The sequence below is a fragment of the Lactuca saligna genome, chromosome 2, assembly GCF_052625555.1.
Source record: "Lactuca saligna cultivar CGN05327 chromosome 2, ASM5262555v1, whole genome shotgun sequence".
Taxonomy (NCBI): Eukaryota; Viridiplantae; Streptophyta; class Magnoliopsida; order Asterales; family Asteraceae; genus Lactuca; species Lactuca saligna.
In genome coordinates this window covers 34,370,589-34,390,796 of record NC_136418.1, presented here as the reverse complement: position 1 = coordinate 34,390,796, position 20,208 = coordinate 34,370,589, and the positions used below count along the sequence as shown (strand labels likewise).

Here is a 20,208-nt window from a genome sequence, read left to right as displayed (position 1 = left end):
ATGTTCTGATTGAATTAATTGGACACCCATAAGTTTGAATCTAAGATTTTCCATGATCATCATGGATTCATTATATTTAGATGGTCCATGATCATCAATGATCAATGTGCTCCTGCATGTCAAACCAACAATAACCAAGCCAATTATAATATGTGGGGTCAAGAGCGTGTTTTAGATTTAGATTTTCTCTTCTATGTACATTGTATGTACTAGGTGTTTTCTCATTCTTTATGTAATAGAATTTATTTAGGTCTCGGTAGGATCTAGAGTTGTAATATGTATAATTATTTATAACGTATGTACACTAGTTCTTTTTTCATTCTGTTCTTTTTTGTTACACAATATATATGAACCCCTATAATTCTCAATCAGCCTTATTACTACATCGAATCAATTCGGATACTTATCATACGGTAGACATACAATTAGTTACTTTGTACTTTGACAAATAATGATAACAATTAATCAGGGATTTCATAAATATTTATTTTGCAATCGAATCTTTGTTAAAGTTAATCCATTACGTACCATGTCAATGAAAAAACTATAATATATCTAACTGTTTGATGATTAACCCTAATAAATATACTTATTGTAGTACAATATAATGTTGTAAGAACTATAAACGATTTAAAATTTATTTGTATATATGTCTGTTAAAGAAATTGTGATAGTTGGACCCACTAATCCGTTGACTTATTTAAATATTTAGTCGCGAAGACTTGAGAATTAATATGAACTCACATGTAGAATAGTAATTAACATCGCTTATTATTTATTTATCATTTTTTTTTTGGAAATTAGTTTTGAAACCTGAAGTCAAATACGAAATTTGCATGAAATTGATTTTTTTTGTTTATTTACGAAATTAGTGTATACAAAAATCATGTTAAACGGAACAAGTGAATGGATAAAGACGAATCTATGATAGACTAATGTCGGATAGAATGAATGCAAGGGAGAGAAGGATACGAAAGCATGTGATAGATGAATAGAGCGATCTCGTGTCAAGGACCCACCTTATTTGGACAAAAATGTGACACACAGCTATTAGATGGGTTGCTTTGGTGCTTATTAGTGTCAGCATTTTTGGTTGGGTAGAAGAAAATAAACATTTTTGGATGGGTAGAAGAAATAAACAAGAGGCATGTATACGAATTATTAAGTGTAGAATACACAAAAATTAGAGTCTTCACATTATTTTACCCCTGTAACTAAAGATAATAATAGCGTAGTTATTCCTTACATATTTAATTATAAAGTAGTCTGTGAGGTACAATTCGTGTGGGTGGTCGACGTTTCGTGGAAACAACCGGAGATGGATGGTCGAAGTTTTGCAGGCGGGGTATGCATAGACAGAGGCCCGATACCTCTACGTTTTACGTTGCAGGATTTCCAGATGGGACCTGTAAATTGGATCTGCATGGGGTTTTTGATGCATTCGGGCAAGTATCGAACATCTATATTGGTGGGAAGAAGAACCGACGCAACCAAAACTTCGCTTTTATTCGATATGTGGGTGTGAACGACACACACGGTATGGAAGTGAAGATGAATGGTGTTAGATTTCGTGGAGCAACCCTAATCGCCAACCTAGCCAAATATCAAACGGAGAATCCCAACAGTAGACGGACTATCAGTGGAAAACCAAAGGTTTCGGATGCTAACCCGGGGATCAAAATTGGAAGCAAGGATTCAAGAACCTTTGCGCAGGTGGCTACAGGGATAAACGCAGAACGGCACAGTAATTCCCCTCCTATTCTACTTAACGCCAAAACTGCCATGAGTGAATGGACCAAGAAGACCCTACTGATAGGAGAAGCCCATAGTCTTGATCACATAGCAAACTTGCCAGACCATACTTTCACGCATGAAACTACAAGGTACCTCGGAGGTCTTAAGCTTGGTATTAAATTTGGATCGTCTAAGGAGGCTAGAGAATTCTTAGAAGACAGATCAAGGTGGCATGAATGGTTCAAGTGGTTGACTATAGATATGAACAAGGAGGTACAATACGAAAGATTAGCATGGCTAAAGATTATAGGTGTTCCTCTCAGATATTGGGATACGGATAACTTCTCCATGGTTGCTAGTAGATTTGGGAAGGTTATTATTCCATTCGAAAGCATCTTTGACAGAAGAGACCTATCAATGGGAAAAGTGGGTGTCATAACATCATTGAAGAATTGGATCAATGAAGAGGTCAAAATCTGTGTCGAGGGTGTGACGTATGGTGTTGGTGTCATCGAGTATACTGATGATTGGTCCCCCTTCAAGCCTCGCCAATTTGATAGAGTAGAAGAAGAGACGGAAGTGGAGGATAGTGAAAAGGACAGCGAAGACAATGGTGTCTCTGAAACGTGGATACCGGAGAATGATAACGATCTAGAGGAAGGAGAATTCCTCTCCGAAGGTGACCCAGAAACATAGTTGGATAAGTCGAACAGGCAGGCTGAGGGTGGCAATCCCCCGGTGATTGTTGGGAGCACAAACATCGCACCGGTTGAGATTATTGGTGCAATACCCCAGAAAGTTGTCAACATGGAGTCTATTAGGGAGTCGGTTGGAATTCCACACGTGATGAATGAGATATTGCCTTCTGGGTTTGGCGATGACAGAATAAGGACGGACCCGGGTGATGTGGGTACGGACTCGGCCCCAAAAGATAATGGGCTAAATGACAATTTTGACCCATCCATGTGCTCTTCATCAGACCAAAATAATTCCAAAGCCTCCGTATCTAATTCACCTCCCCATTCTGAGCATTGCTGCAGTGAGCCTAAAAGTAAAAGGAGAAAGCGGAGGAGAGGTAGTCGTTCCCCCATGAATGGTGATGTTCCTTTGAGAGTCAATTACCCTATTCAAAAATCACAAGTCCCTAATTCTCCTAATGGTGATGCATCGCTGGATCTCAACAAAGATCCAATGGTGTCAGGATCATCTGAGGAGTCTGGTGAATCCACATCCAATGAAATTCTTCAAACGGTGGCGATTGGAACCGAAATTGGCTTCCAGATGGGGGTTGACAATCCCATCTTAACGGAAGTATTAGGGGGTAGGGGAGTTCAAACTAATAACCAATGAATTTCCTATCGCTGAATGTGAGAGGTGTGGGTGAGGTGGCGAAAACTAGCTGGGTAAGAAGGCTGAAAGTGAAACACAAAGCGACTTTCGTTGGGTTACAGGAGACGTAGCTATCGTCCTCTTCAAGTATTGATGTTGACGGTTGCTGGGATTCGATCGAATTTGATTATGCTAGTGTTGATGCGAATGGACGTTCTGGGGGGCTCATCTCCATTTGGGACACTTCTGTGTTTCAGAGTTTTCATATTATTAAGAATCGACACTACTTGGTTGTTTGCGGTAAATAAAAGAATCCTTCTGCGAGTGTTATTATGAATATTGTTAACGTATACGGTCCTCAGTCAATATAAGAGAAAAAGAAGGTTTGGCTTGAACTGCTTAGCATAATAAATGAGAGACCTGGAACGTGGGTGGTGTTTGGAGACTTTAACGCAGTTAGAGACCCAGGTGAAAGATGTAATTCGCATTTTTGTCCCTATAGTGCTTCTGACTTCAACAGATTTATATATGAGGCTAATCTAAAAGATTACAACATGGGTGGGGAAAGATTCACATACATGAGTAGGGTCGATGCCAAATTAAGTAAATTAGACAAATTCTTGACTTGCCCAAATTATTTGCAATTGTTCCCTTTTAGCTACATCACAGCCCACCCTCAGGAGCTCTCGGACCACAGTCCTATTACCCTCTTGTCTGGTGATTCTGATTTTGGGCCTATCCCTTTTAAGTTCTTTAATTCGTGGCTACTCAAAGAGGGATTTGATATGGTGGTGAGTGATGCTTGGAATTGTTTTAGAGGGTTTGGAACCCCTGTTGCTTACTTGGCAGCCAAATTCAGATTTTTGAAAGACAAAATCAAGAAGTGGAGAAAAGATAGCGACCAAAAAGAAAGGGAGGAAGTAACTGTCATTTGGGATGAGGTTAAAGACCTGGAAAAGGTTGCAGAATCTAGACCGCTCTCAGTAGATGAAGTGAAATGTTGGTCTGATGGGATAAAGAAGATAATGGAGTGGGATCGCCTGAAGGCACTCGATCTTAAACAGAAAGCGCGTATCAAATGGACCATAAATGGAGATGAGAACAACAAGTTCTTCCATGGGTACATCAACAGCAAGAATCGAAGGATTCTTCTTCATGGCCTTATGATTAATGGTCGATGGACGACGGGAGTTAATGAGATCAAGGAGGAAGTATACAGGTTTTTTCATGACAAATTCACGAATGCCCATTTGGTTCGTCCCAAGTTTTGTAATCCAAACTTCAAATCAATTTCGATGATGGATGCCATTAGAATTGAGTCCCCTTTTACCCCTGAAGAAGTAAAAGCTGCGGTTTGGGACTGTGGATGTGAAAAGGCCCCGGGACCTGATGGTTTCACCTTCAAATTCATGAAAAAGTACTGGGATATCATTAACGATGACGTGATGAAGTTTGTAATGCATTTTGAGGAAACTGGCTCATTTGCCAGGGGGTGCAATTCCTCATTCATTACTCTTGCCCCTAAGATCAAGGGCCCTCTTTCTCTAAACGATTACCGCCCTATAAGTCTGATTGGTTGCTTATGCAAGATAATAAGTAAACTACTATCCAATAGGTTGAAGACGGTGATTGGTGACCTGATAGGCGATGTGCAGTCTGCCTATGTCGATGGAAGATGTATACTTGAGGGTCCTCTTATGGTTAATGAGGTGTGTTCATGGGCTGCGAGAGCACGTAAAAAGATTCTTCTTTTTAAAGTGGATTTCGATAAAGCATTCGACTCGGTGAACTGGCAATACCTTGACTCAACAATGGAACAAATGGGTTTTGGAAACAAATGGAGGTCGTGGATTCGTGGTTGCCTGAATTCGTCCTTGGCATCGGTGGTCATCAACAGTTCGCCAACAAAAGAATTCCCTATTTCTAGGGGAGTTCGTCAAGGTGATCCTCTTTCTCCTTATCTGTTCGTTATTGCTATGGAAGGTTTGAATGTGGCCCTTAAATCGGCTTGTGATAAAGGGATCTTCAAGGGTGTTCAAATCCCGGGTAATGGTCCAACCCTGTCTCACCTTTTCTATGTGGATGACGCTCTGTTTATTGGGGAATGGTCTAGATCAAACCTAAAGAACTTGGCACGCATTCTTAGATGTTTCCACATCTCTTCGTGTCTCAAATTTAACTTTCATAAATCGAAAGTATTAGGAATTGGAGTTGACTCAAACGAATCTTCGAATTAGGCTAACCTCCTTGGGTGCGTGTCAGGGGACCTTCCATTTGACTACCTCAGAGTGCCGGTTGGTGCCAATATGAATTTAAAAAAGCATTGGCAGCCCATAATTAAGAAATTTCATTCCAAGCTATCCTTATGGAAGGCTAAATCATTATCATTTGGGGGAAGAATCACACTTATCAAATCGGTACTAGGTAATCTACCTACTTATTTTTTATCCTTATTTCGAGCTCCTGTGGGTGTAATTGAAGAACTGGAAAAGATACGTCGTACCTTCCTGTGGGGCGGTTGTGAAGATAAAAAGAAATATCAGTGGGTCTCCTGGGATAAGGTCCTTGCTGCCAAAGAAGATGGGGGACTGGGTGTGGGATCCATACAAGCTTTAAACATTGGTTTACTTGTGAAATGGTGGTGGAGGCTGAACAATGAAGCACATTCTCTGTGGGCTAGAGTAATAATCGGTATACATAAATTGGCGAATAAACCGATGGAGTATTTATCCTCACAAAAGTATGTTGGAGTATGGAATAATATTGCCAGCACCAAAAAATCTCTGGGTAAGCTGTGAATCGAGATTCATGAACTGTTCAATATTAAAATCATGTCAGGGAACAATACTCATTTTTGGTATGATCATTGGATCGGTTCTAGCAGCCTAAAATCAAAATATCCCAACTTATTTGAATTGGAATCACAGAAAAGGTGCATGGTTGCAGATGGGGTTGGTGGTCTGAATCATAAATGGAAGTGGAAAGTTAGACCGGCTGCTCGGGGGCTCGACTCTGAAGTTAATGATCTAATTAGTGATGTCTCTAACGTTCAATTAAACTCAGGAATGGACCAATGGAGGTGTAAACTTTCGTCGGATGGTAGATTCTCGGTGGCCATAATACAACAGCTAGTAGACAAGCTAAAAACTATTTACCCAGTTGCCCCTGTGATTACATGGAGCAAATTAATACTGATCAAGGTGACCTGTCTTGTTTGGCGAGCTGCACAACAACGCATTCCAACTGCTACTGCCTTGGAATGGAGGGGTATTTCGGTCAGCTCAACATTATGTAGTTCATGTATTGGAAGTTCTGAATGTGCTGGTCATGTGTTGATCAATTGTCCATTTGCTCATATGATCAGGACCTACATCTGGAGTTGGTGTGGGCTTGCTAGAGTGCAAGATTCTATAACAACCATCAGTGACCTGATACACTTTGCTAGCAATTGGGGTGGGAACAAAAAGAAACGGAAACGATTCGTCGTGATTTGCGATGGCATGCTTTGGAGCTTATGGCGATTTAGAAACAAAAGATTATTTCACATGGAGGGTATTTCTGTCCATTATGGCCTGGAATGTATTAAGGCTATGACCTTCTATTGGGTTAAACATAGGGGCAATAAGGGTATATGTAGTTGGGAGGATTGGTTGACATCTCCATTTTATGATTTGTAATTTGCATTCACTTGTATGTCTTTCTTATTATTGGTCCCTCTTCTAGCTCCTTACTAGGGGAGGGTTCCTTTCTCTAATAAAATATTTGCCGTTTAAAAATAATAATTATAAAGTAAGTGTATCTTGCGATTTGCGACCGGCAAAAGTGATCATTTTACTGGCTAACGCAATGTATTTATCGTCTTTAAGACCACTCGGTATGGGCCTCGACGAGAAGCGACGAGACCGACGTGGCGGTCCACGACGCCGTCGTAACGCGGTGAACACCACCCCCTAGCCGTTGCATCTCGTCGCCCGGATCTCGTTGCTTTGGAAACGAGTTGTAACGCCAAAAAGCTATCCGTTGCCCCCATATTTTACCGTTATTAAACGGTCAATTTCTAAAAAAAAAAATTAATAATAATAATAATAATAATAATAATAATAATAAACTTACTTTTTTAGCATCTATATATATATATATATATATATATATATATATATATATATATATATATATATATATATATATATATACTTTATTTCAAATTTTCATATATCTTTCTCTCATTCTCTCTATATCTTATACACTTTTTTCATTAAAGTTTCAAAAAATGGAGCAAAACCCAAACACCCCCCCCCCCCCCCCCTCTTCCATCATCAAACCCAAACACAACCTCGACTTTCGGATTTGGGGGTATGACAATTATTTCAAACTTTTGTCATCTCAAGGTTCACCACAAATACCATACCAAGGTGTCGCTTTCAATCCTGCTTCACCGCCACTGCAATTTCCCAACTCACCTTACGTTCAACAAAATCAATTTGGTCAAAACCCAAATTTACAACAAAATCTTTTCTCTACTTTTGGCTCGATGCAACAAACAACCAATCAAACGTCTCCTACAACACAACCAACAGTTCAAGTGGAAGCGGGAAGTAGTAGGAAAGGGAAAGGGAAAGGAAAATCAAAAGGGAAATCAATAGCGGTGGAATCTGAAAATGCAGACGTTCCACAATAGTGGACACCGTAGGAGGAATACGCTTTAACGGCGGCTTGGTGTGCTACTTCAAAGGACGAAATTCGCGGAAATGGAATGAAAAAAGGAGCTTATTGGGGAGCGGTGCTCGACAAGTTTCACGCTATTTTAAAGAAAAATCCGTATCGCAACAACGACATGTTAAGCAGCAAATGGGGTAAGATAACTAAGCGGTGCAGCAAATTCAACGGTATTTACAACCGGATTGCGGCGCAACAACAAAGTGGAACCAACGACTTTGATTTATTCAAAGCTGCTAAGGAACAATATCGGGTCGAAATGGGTCATGTTTTCGACTTTGAAAAATCATGGGAATTGTTGTGAGTGGATCCAAATTGGATTAAAACGCCTACATCGTCGGAGGTTCAATCCAAAAGGTTTAGCAATTCTAGCTCGGTCGACGTGTCGGACGCACGGACTAACATCGACCTAAACGCCGATGACGATGAGATCCCGGATGATATCCAAGAGATATCCCCACCACGACGACCGCCCGGATGCGACAAAGCGAGGCGCAGTGCAAGACATGCGGAGAAGGTGGAGACGAGAGCAAAAGATGCGGCAGAAATGAGAGCGAAATTCGACGAACATAATTTATTTATAAAAGAAAAAAATGAGTTGAAACGTCGTCATTTGGAATTCTTGGAAAGGCAGGCACGGGAGAAGCAGGAGCAAAAAGAGAGGGAACTAATGACACAACAGTTGTCAATTCTTCGGACAACTAAGGAGGGTTTAGCATCTGCTGATCTAGCAGTGCTACAAGCAATGAAGGAACAAATTAGGAAAAAAATATTTGCGTTAATTAGGACTTGTGTGTGATATTTAGTAGTGATTTCAATGATATTTTAGTTATTAATTTAGGTTTAAGATTATGTTGTTTTAATTGTAATTGGATTTTAGATTTTAAATATTATGTTTTTTTTTTGTTTTTAAAATTATATGTTTTATAAAAAAAATATATTAGTTATTAAAAGAACGCAAAAAATAAAAATAAAAACGAAAAAAAAGGTTAAAAAAACGAAATAGTAAAAAAAAAATACAAAAATAAAAATATTTATTTTCAAAAATTTGGTGTTACATCTTGTTGCATCTTGTTGTCCATTTCCTCACTTTGTGTTATAACACCATTTGCTTATGTGGCATGTGAGGTGGCACAACTTGGTGTTGCACCATGTTGCCCATATCCAATGCTCTAAGTTATTAAGTACCTACCCAATAAGCTATAAGTGGTTATAAATAAAAACAACCAAAGTACATAGCATATGATGGAGTAGATTTTTGGAAAGTATATAATGGTTATACAAAAACAAAATGAAAGTACATTTGGTAGAATGGAGTAGATTTTTGTAAAGTACCCTTTGATTTCCGCAGAGAATCTATAACCCACACGGACTGCATAGACATAAAAAAAAAATAAAAAAATAAAAAAAAAAAAAAAATAAAAAAAAGTTTATGATTAGGAAAAAAAAAAAGGAAAAAGTTCCTAAATTACACTTAAGTTAATTAATATAAACGTTTGTAGGAAAAAAAAAAGAAAATTGTATGGTCCCTTTCACCACTGAAGGATCTGAATAACCAAATTCCAACAAATGTGCAATATTACTATAACATAATTTATTAGAACAAACGTGCACTTCCTAAGAAATTTAAACGCAAAACATACCGATGTTCTTTTATTAAATACTATACTTTGAAAAATCTACCAAACTATATCAATGTAATTTCATAAACTTCTTTATTGTAGCATCCTACTTTCATTTCTTCATAGTATAATATTTTTACTTTGAAAAATCTACCTAATTAAAGCACTATCATCCAAATACAAAGCAATTTTCGCTCTAAATGTGAAATTTGAAAGTATAATGCCTTTATAAGAAATAATTGGAATTACAATAATATTACTTGCATAGATTTTTATAACTACAATACTTTAGTGTGGGAGAAATGGTGAAAGTGCAATGTTGTATAAAAATAAAATAAAGTATGTCGTTTATAAAGACTATCCAACAGTATTTTCAACCAAGATGTTGTTATCATCAACAACAGGTTTCATGTTGAAGTTCTCAATGACACATCAGCTTCACTACCAAGTTTACGGTTAGGATCTTATGGCGTATTGCCACTCATGGTTCTGTTTCCCATGAGGTTGACTAATCAATGTAACTATTAAAGTAAAGGGTTAAACATTAGAAATAGCAAAATACTTTCATTGATTTGTTTATTATGTCATTGCACTTTCATTTCATCCTATAGTACTTAAATGGATGAAAGTACGTTTTTATTTGATGCATTTTTCCTAGCTTAAAAGGAAAAGAACTTAATTGTACTTTGAAGATCACCCTTTAATCGTTTACCTACATTTGAATCTTCTACCATAATGATTTTAGGCTCTTCATAAGGCATCTCAGATCTTGAAACCTACAATGAATCAATGTAAAAAGATAAGCAGCATTGAACACCAAAAAGTTGTTGGATTATGTGTCTCAGTTCATAACTATTTATATAACGTACTTAACCCAGTTGGCATGGTCCATTTGGGTTGCATGACATTGCAACACTTGGATAGACAAAATGAGAGAAATGACACTTATGGATTATTAATATATTATAAATTCTAATATTTTAATAATATTATTATTTAGTTAGTATTGATCAAAGAATTAACTTAGAATTAATTAAGTGATCAAAAGAGACTAATTAAATATATGTGGTTGATTGTGTAAATCATCCATTCTTTTATAGTGGGCTAATGATCCATGGTTTATTGAATTGAGCTAAAACTCATAAGGTGCTCCATGGATAGTCCATGGGGGTTATAAACCCATGGATCATGGAATATGAAAAGCCATGCATATTAGGGTTTACATGGAGTAACCCTACTTGTGACACAACTTTAAAAGGACCCCATGACAAGCAAAATCAGACTACTAAGTGAACGACAAGAGGGCAGACCGATTTTGAGTGTTAGTGAACTTCTCTCAAAGTTATTCCAAGGGTTGTGGTATTGTGTGAGACATTTGAGGCAGCACACTTGAGGTGTAGGCTCACAAGGTTCTCAAGCAATCCAAGCAACAAAAATGTATGTTCTTCTACTAGCTATTATGTTTTAAAGTTCCCCATGCCATGCTAGTTAGGTTAAGATCCTTGGAAAATCAAATTTGCATGTATCTTAGTAAAACATAGATCCAAGATTTCTAGGGTTGCATGTACACCTTAGGAGTGTTAGAATGCTCTCAAAACCCTTCAGTTGTATCAGAGCCAGTTTTGTTTACTTGATACTTGATGCAAACTTGTTGAAAAAATTCAAAAAACTGCTATCTGCTGAGTGAGCTCACCGAGTCCATGGGGGGACTCGATAAGTCCATGTGTTAATTCATCCTACTCTTCGATTAGGTTCTTGCACTCGACGAATAGGAGGCCCTGAATGTAGTTTTTCGACTTTTGCTGCTGGAAATGAACTAGACACATTACCCTAAATTGTATTGGTCTTATAAAACATGTTTTAGATGGTGTAATGGTTATGCTAATCCATTTACAATGGCTATTATCAAAATTTTAAGTTTTGTATGTGTTATTTATGATTCTTGAAATTGTTTATATGAATGTTCATGAACTTATGAGTTTAGAAGATTATAGGAATTATTTGCAAATAATTTGTAAGTTTAATTCTTCATCTTGATGTGTTTTAATGGAATCCATAATTTGTCCTCAATATGTGGATTACCAAAAGTCTTTCTTTTAAAGTCCATTAATAAACACATAGGTTATATAAAATGAAAAATTTATCATCTTAATAAACCATAAACTCATAAGCTATGAAAGACCAAATGTTTTGAAAGTTACAAAACTTGCCCTCAAGTTTTGGAACACGTAAAGTCATTTAAAAAAAATTAATTCCAACCCCTATAATTTTAAAATTTAAAATTCAACCCTTATACTTTATAATATTATAAGTTTATATATATATATATATATATATATATATATATATATACATATATATATATATATATATGTATGTATGTATGTATAAGAACAAGTCGTTTTACCATTAGTAGGCCTCATTCACGAAGCCGGTATATAAGGTGGGTATAAGGTTGTTGACTATAAAATGACATCTTAATGGGTGTCCACTCTCACCAACCGCTTCCTTGACTGGTGGAGGTTCGTTAGCCGAAAAGGTAGGACAATGACTTTAATCCTCTTTAAAAGTATGATGATTGTAAAGTAACAAAATGTTTTATAAATTCTCAATCTTAGTTACATTAGGAAAATGTGAATATAGTGCTAACCTATTAAATTAGACTGTGCACTTTGCTTAAGTCATTAGTGGGGTGTGTATGGTTAACCGAGACACTAACATGGACTTAACAAGGTGGGCAAGGGTGGCTTAATGTTTATCATAGATCGATGGAGCACGTGTGGTTAATCGACACATCGGTTTGGTGATAAACATTAAGAGTACCAAGTAATTTCCATGGTTGATTCACACCTTGTTTTTTGATCCTCGGCATCCCAGTCACGAAACTTGTGGGGTACACTTGACATTGAAACATGCCACTGAAAAGTTCAATGAATCTCAAAAGAATCTAGGAGTTTCAAAAACCAATTAAAACCTAATAATTTATTTTGTTTTTCATGGTAGAAATGGGTGAATCGTCATTCGCCTACCTTCAAGTATTTTTTTAGCTTGGATTACGGCATCCTTCGTCTAAGTTATAAAATATTATGTTGGGTTCTAGCCTTAATTTTACATTTGGGTGTCTTATTAAGGAATATATTTATATCTAATCTAAATTTGTCTATCTTTTTTCAGATGTATTCTAACAATGTTGCTTCTGGCTCAAACCCTATCGACTCCTTCTCTCTCATGAACCTTTGTTGGAGAGTCATTTTTGATGGTTCCAACTTTATGGATTGGATCCAGAACATTAGGATGGTCACTCATTACGAGGACAAGGAATATGTCCTCGACAAGGAGCTTAAGGAACTCGATGAGTCGTTCATATGTTGGAATGGTCCATAGTCGTTTATATGTTGCTACAACGTTCATGAGTGCTTATGAATAAAATTTGAGCATTGGAATAAACCCACGCTTGCTGTAATCACTTCATGGAATTTATCACGAGTGATCGCAAGACCATAATATCATATAGTCTTAAAACCTAGATATATGGTTTATTATTTGCTAAATGGTTATACATTGATAATGCTTAAACGCATCAGTAACTTGATGTTACAAAATGCATTGTTGTGTATGATTTGATTAATGAATAGTAAATGTATATAAGTCGAAGTTTATTTGTTCCTTTTATCCTAAGAGGGTAAAAGCGATATTAGGGACCCTCGATGATTTGGTTTGATTTATGTATCGGGCCCGATTAGTACTGAATTGATGTGTTCAATTAAGTTCAATGTTAAACGAATCTAAGATCGAGAAACAAAATACTGGACAATAAGTATGATTGTGTTGCATTTAATTGTCTGCACGATATCTATAACAGAGGACTATACGATCCCTTTTCTAAAGGACAGGTTATTGATGAGATCGGAGTTTGATAATGTCTTTGAGAGCTACGATTGCTAGTCGAATTGTGCTTGCATTTATAGTTACTAGACTTATCCATGTGGTAGACTATTGGATTAGTGTCTAAGCCCGTAACTATATTTGGTAAGTAATTGAGCGCGGTTGTGCATAGTCCTTTTGGGTTGCCTTCACCAAAGAAACTTGACAGTGTGATTTATGGATAAAGAGGTAAATATGGTTTATTAATATATTATATGAATAAAATGTTAAAGGAGAAATCACATGGCTTAATTAATATTAGACAAGAGTTAATTAATAATTAATTATGTGGCTAAAAGACTTTAATTAAATAAAGGGGGCTTAAACTGTCAAATGTATGATAATTAAATATTGGGATGAGGAGCCTCTTAGACTAGGCATGGATGAAATTAGGGATGTGCGCATCCTAATATCGTCAATAAGGGCCTTATTCTAGAAGTTTCCTTGTATTACTTAAGGCCTAAGCTGTCCATTAGGGTTTTCACTGAAACCCTAGCAACACCCGTATAAATAAGACACCAAGGCATCCAATTTTCGGCCACTTGAACCCTAAGAGTTTTCATAGCCAAAATTATTCATCTCCCCTCTATCCAACATCATCCTCTTGCTTGGGTGGTTTTTGTAAGCCAATAAAGGAGTGACATTTGTGACTCTAAGCTCCAAGACAAGAAGATTCAAGCCATTTTTCATGAGGTAATCATCTAGATCTATTTTCTTGTGATAATATCGAAATACATATACTAGATCTAGGGTTTATAAGTCTTCGATGAATAGCATATACAATAGAGAAACCTAGATCCAAGCTTTAGAGTTTGCATGAGCATATAGGATGTTATTTTGTGTAAAACCCATCAATTGTGGGCTTGGTTTATTTGCCCTATGTTTTTATCTAGGCTTAAACCATTAGCTTCTATAGCTCATTTCTGGACTTTAGGCTATTTCTAGACATTTGGCCTTCTTGGATTGGGCCTATAATGTGCTTTGGATGTCATTACAATTTTGGGCTATATTGGGCTTTTGGAGTTTTTGGGTTGGGCCTTGGCTATTAGGCCAGGTGAGGAACGGGTAAAATGGTCTTATACAATGGGATTTGGATAGATTAATGAGATTCATAGATTTTGTTTATTGCCCAACTTATTAATTGGGTTTATTTGATTGGTTATGGCAAGGATTTTTCAGATCAGCAATCTGAGCTTTTCACTGAGAAATTCAGCAGCTTGATATGAGTTTCCTCACTTTGCTTGACGATTCGAAGGCACCGACACTAACCCATGATTTGTTATGGATAGGATGTTATTTGTCTGTGTGATTCTTGCATGTCTTATGGGTGGTATGTATACCGAGCGGGGCCTAATGCGAGGCAGGGCCTGATTAATGTACTGTGTGTTATTTGTCTTAGTAATTATTGCATATGTTTATTTGTCTATATGTATACCAGGCGGGGCCTGATGGATGTGATGAGGCGGGGCCCATCTCATGATATTAACATATTTGTTTCGAGTGGGGATCGATGTCGGGCGGGGCCTGATGAGTGTTGGGCAATGGCCTATTTTATGTTAAATATGTATGCTATGTGGTGTTTTAGGGGACTCACTATGCTTCGTGCTTGCAGTTTTTAGTCTATGTTTCAGCTACCTCCTGATCAAAAAAGAAGAGCTCGGGGTGAACGCATTGCACACACGATAGTTTTTTGCATTTTATTTAAATCTTATGTATTTGGATGTTTTGGTCATACTATAATTCTATTATGGCTATGAAAATGTACTGAATGATGGTATTACTATTCTAAAAATCCAAATATTTGGTCTTAACTTTTAGGACGTTACAAGATGTTATCAGAGCCTTGGTTTGAGGGATTGATGCATACTCTCGGGTGTGTCTGAACTCAAATCGTGGATTTGGTAAATTATTCACAAAAGTAAACATTTTAGACAAATAGTTTTCTTATAAAAGTAAGGGGTGTGGTGCCAGCAGTCGACCGAGCCCAAATAAATTTTCCAAAAATACCTATGCCTGTTTATGTTATGCCTTGAATTGTGAAACTGTGAATCACATGGTAGATTAAGGCTATGGATCTGCTTAGGATTACAATATAGAATGTTAGGAGAGATTCCTTTGTTTGCCTGCTGTATGAGCTTGTAAACTTACATGCTAGTACTGAGACGTTAGTGATAGGATGGTTTGTTTAGGTTATAATTGATTTTGATTACCCAACACTCGAATGTTTCTTGCTTTGTGCTTTTTATGGGTTCTCATTAACTTTAGCTAACTAGTTAGCAAAGATGGTATGTTACGTATTATTGAGACTAAATAATTTTAGAAGGTTAGGTTTTAACTCTATTGTGCAGCTCTTGTTTGAGTCAAACCATTGTAGTGTGAGACCTTTCATTCAAAGAGTTATCTCGTGTCGGGTATTTGTAATTGTATTTATGATCAGCTTAGAGGGTGTTAGAGAGAGTTTCTGTAAAGCTGATGGCGGAGAGTGGTGTGATGATTTCCCTAGGAAATCCTAGGAAGATATTTGGTGTTAGGAGTATCATCACGTTGAGAGTTGTATGTATAGATAAGTGAGTGACTTCGAGGACACGGGGCAATCCTTCAGGAAAGTATTGATGGATGTGGAAGGTAGTATGTGAAGGTATTTGAGCATTCTAACACTCCTAAGGTGTTCATGCAACCCTAAATACCTTGTATCTATGTTTTTGCTATAATACATGCTAACTTGAAGTTTCCAAGGTATTACCCTAACTAGCATACAAAACTTTGATACATAGTAAATAAAACTTTGGAACTTTAAGAGCTTAACAAAAATAATGTGAATGCGTCAATTGGAATCACAAATCACCACTAACACTTAGGAACTTGGAAGAGGACTCTCTCTAGCTCAAAATTTGGCCACTCTCTTGTGTATACTCTATGGTACCATTTTCTTGAACCAAAGGGCTTCTTATATGGTGTGCTCATTAGGGTTACACCAGGTAACTCATAACTTTCCACATTCCTCATGATCCATGGGTTTTAACCTCCATGCAACATCCATGGGTCACCACATGGGTTAAGCCCAACATAAGGATTCATGGATCATTAGCCCGTATTATAAGAGTGAATGATTTACACAATCAATCCCTATATATTTAATTAGTCTCTTTTGACCACAAAATTAATTACAATTTAATTATTAATCAATACCAATTAAATACTATGATTTATTATTAATATATTATAACTAATAATATATTAATAAATCATCATATCCTCTTCTCAAAGTCCAAATTGTTCCGGTGAAGTGCAATCCAAATGGACCATGCTAAATCGGGTCATGTACATACCAAATATAGTTATGCACTTAGACACATTATCCAACAGTCTCCCACTTAGATACCTCTAATAACTATAATTGCAAGTACGACTTTAGGATCCGACAAAAAATTGTATCTCTTAAAACTTGTTGAACTAGAATGCGCCATTTTTAGACAACTGGTCATATAATCCTCTGTTCTCAAGATATCATCCAGACAAATAGATGGAACAGCATCATACTTATTGTCCAGCAGTTTGTTTCCTGATTTCCGGTATGTTTGACATAGAACTGAATTGAACACATCAATTGAGTTCAGACCAGGTCCGACACATAAGTCAAAGAAAAAGCATCTAGGACCCAAGATATCGCTTTCAATCCTATAAGAACTAAAAGGAACAGATAAAATTCAACTCATATGCTTGTGCTAACTATTTTCCAAATCATACACAACAATATGTTTTATAATATCAAGTTACTGATGCATTTTTGTACTATCAATGCATGACCAACTCATAGTCAACAACTCATATCTATTGGCTTGTAGGACTTATACGATATTATCGTCTCACGATCACTCGATCTTCAAATATAGAAGTGTAGGTAGTAATGTTGGAACCCGTTAATTTCATGTTCCATAGCTCGTGTTCCAGTTTTTGCATTTCGCCCCATGGGCAGTACTCAGCGAGCATGAGCTCCTTCAAGCTCTCCTAACCCATAGCATTCGCTACTGTTAGGGTTACGGATTTGACCCAACTATTCCACCAGGTCAGTGCTCTGTCTGTGAAGGTGCAGGTAGGGAACTTCACCTCAGTCGCTTCCGAGCATGCGCAGATCTCGAAAACTGATTTGATCTTCTCAATCCACTATGTTAGCTCAATGAAGCCTCTATTGCCGTTAAAGGATATGGGTTTTGCGTTCATAAAGTCCTTGTAGGAACACTCCTTCGGATGTCCCTGACCACCTTCCAGATTGAGGGTATGGGCACCACTTCCTGACCCACTAGAGCCACCAGAATTTATCTAGTGACATTGCGGCAGCCATAGAAGCAGTAACAGTTGCCTGAAACATGGCGGAATCGAACTAAGGAGGTGGTGGAGCTAGATCTATCAGAGGATTGTTGTTCTTCTTGTTGGGTCTTTTCTTTGGAGGCATCTTTTTCTATATCATGAATAAGAAGATGGTAAGTCCCCTAGACTTTCAAATTAAGAGATATGAATCAAGGTATACATCTATCTGATAGATAAAGTATGCTACTAAGCGATAAATAAGGAAAAGTTACTAATACAAGTAAACTATCGCTAAGAAAGAATGAGTAGCAACACTTGGAACGAATCTCTAGCATGTATTTGGCTCCAGCTAAAATACTCTAATAGTATTTTAAGTTATTTATTTTGCTGTATTGATATCTTGTGGTAGGGATACTTGGTAAGTTTTAGGTATGTTGCAATACCACAGTAACTCCCACGCACATGTTGGTCTTATCTCGAGTAAATATAGTTGCTCAGGCTATATTTTGATTTTAAATTTTTTTCCCTAACACCAGTAGGTGGCCTCTTATTTTCTTTTACGTATTTATTATTGTGTGTCTTCTTCTTTTGATGCTCTATGAGTTTAAATTTGTTTCAGGGACCAACCAGATACTTAGAGGTGAGTTGTCATTTTAAATAAAGTATTATGTCAATATCTCTTTACCTGCATACATTAATAACCACCATTTCAGTGAAAGAAAAAATAAGAAAAATCGAATGATTAATTAACTATCTCTTACCTCAATACCAGGTATTTGAAGATCATCTGACACAAGATTGTTTCTCCAATCTTTAAGTTGCTTCTTGATTTTGATTTTTTCATCTTTCAATTTGAACATCTTCTTGTTTGTGCCTTCTTTTTTTGTTGGCTTCTTGAACTTTGACTTCATCATATATGGAAAAATGCTACAAGTAGATAAGATAATTATCTAATTTACATGTTTTCAGAAGAATCTATTCACCTTAAGATGTTTCTTAGATCAGATGTGAAGATCTAATTTATCAAATAAGTTCAACTAAAATAATGAAAAAGAATACTTGATAGAACTCACTGTAATATCATTATCAATTGTCTTCGAGATCCCATCTACTAAATTGGAATGCGACACCTTTCAACCATTCAAAAAGTATACTGATTAAAAGATTAGATTAGCTTCTTCATATCTGATTGCAATAAGGGGAATTAGAAATAAGATATGGCTTAAGCAATTCATATTGAATAGGAGTGACTACCTTTTGAGATTGGATCAGGAGAGAAATGGTTTCTGTGAGATTTCTGGAGATGAAGAACTCAGAAAAAAATAAACACAACAATTAAAAGAAGAAGAGAAATAATTATCTAATCAGAGGCGCAACCCTAAACCGGCACCACCATCGTTGATTAAATTAGAAAACAGTGAGAATTGGCAGCATAGAAGCATCTACATAGGAATGTGGTTAATGGTGGCTCTTTTATAGTTTGTAGATAGACGACAGCATTGAGGATTTGTATATACACGCTCACCAAAGATATAGTATTCAAATATTTGGACGAAACGAAATTTATGAGAAAATGGAATGCAACGGCAATTTGGGAAATTCAGTTCCATCATATGAGCGGAAAAAAATCAATTTGGGGTGCTTTCGAGAATGCTACGTGGCAAAAATCTACTTATTTATTTGATTAGGGGATATATATATATATATATATATATATATATATATATATATATATATATATATATATATATATATAAAGTAATCATCATCCCGATTCCGAAAATATAAATTACGTAGAAATCTAAGTTCATATGAAGGATAAGGATTTTATAACATATAAAAATCAACTGTGTAATTAAAAATTATTAACATCAAAAGGTACATATAGAATGGTTGACTTTTAGGTAAAGTCATCAAATAAAAAATCGTATAAGAAAAGAATTTTGGTGAAAGGAACACCAAAATTGGATTCCGTATAAGGCAGTTATGATTTTTGCAAAAATATTAAGTACTATAAAAATAAGGGCTAAAAATAAATTAAGAATTTCCCGATGGAGCATAAAGGAAATTTGTAGTACATGTTGAGAGCTACGTGTGAAAATGCCGGATCGTAACGTGCGCTTCTGGAACATGAAAATGCCGACCAAGGAGAGCTGACATGTGGCGTAAAGTGGTTGGGGAGACGTTACCTAAAAATGCACGACATGCACCCCTTTTGCATGTCGTGCACCCCAAAATCAGCTATAAATAGGAGGCCAAGCCTAATTCTTTCTCCCACAACTTCCTAAACTCTCTCGTTTTGTTTTAGTTCTAGCCCATTTTCTCTTAGTTTTAGGCTTGGCCAAAGTCCTGCGATCCCTGAAGTAGTAGTAAGGAGCGAGTAGAAGCTTTGCCATTGCAATTTCCTCACTTTTGTCGGAAAGAACATCTATAAGTTACACTACACTCTAATCTATGTAGTGTAACTTATAAATATAATCATTATCGTTATTATGAAACTATAAATTATATTTCTCAGTAAATAAACATCGTTATACTGATAGATCTACATATGGGAGAGGTGTCTAGAATGGTC

General features: G+C 36.6%; 1 protein-coding gene across 1 annotated transcript; it reads left to right on the top strand.

The window, feature by feature from the left end:
* Positions 1-1,347: 1,347 nt before the first annotated feature.
* On the top strand, positions 1,348-2,430 carry LOC145029643 (uncharacterized). The gene has a single exon (XM_078978136.1). It carries the CDS (start codon positions 1,348-1,350, stop codon positions 2,428-2,430), a length of 1,083 nt encoding a protein of 360 aa, XP_078834262.1.
* Positions 2,431-20,208: the final 17,778 nt, after the last annotated feature.

What these genes read in the sequence shown, in the direction of transcription:
- LOC145029643 (XM_078978136.1), top strand. Translation starts at nt 1,348, where the DNA reads ATGCATAGACAGAGGCCCGATACCTCTACGTTTTACGTTGCAGGATTT.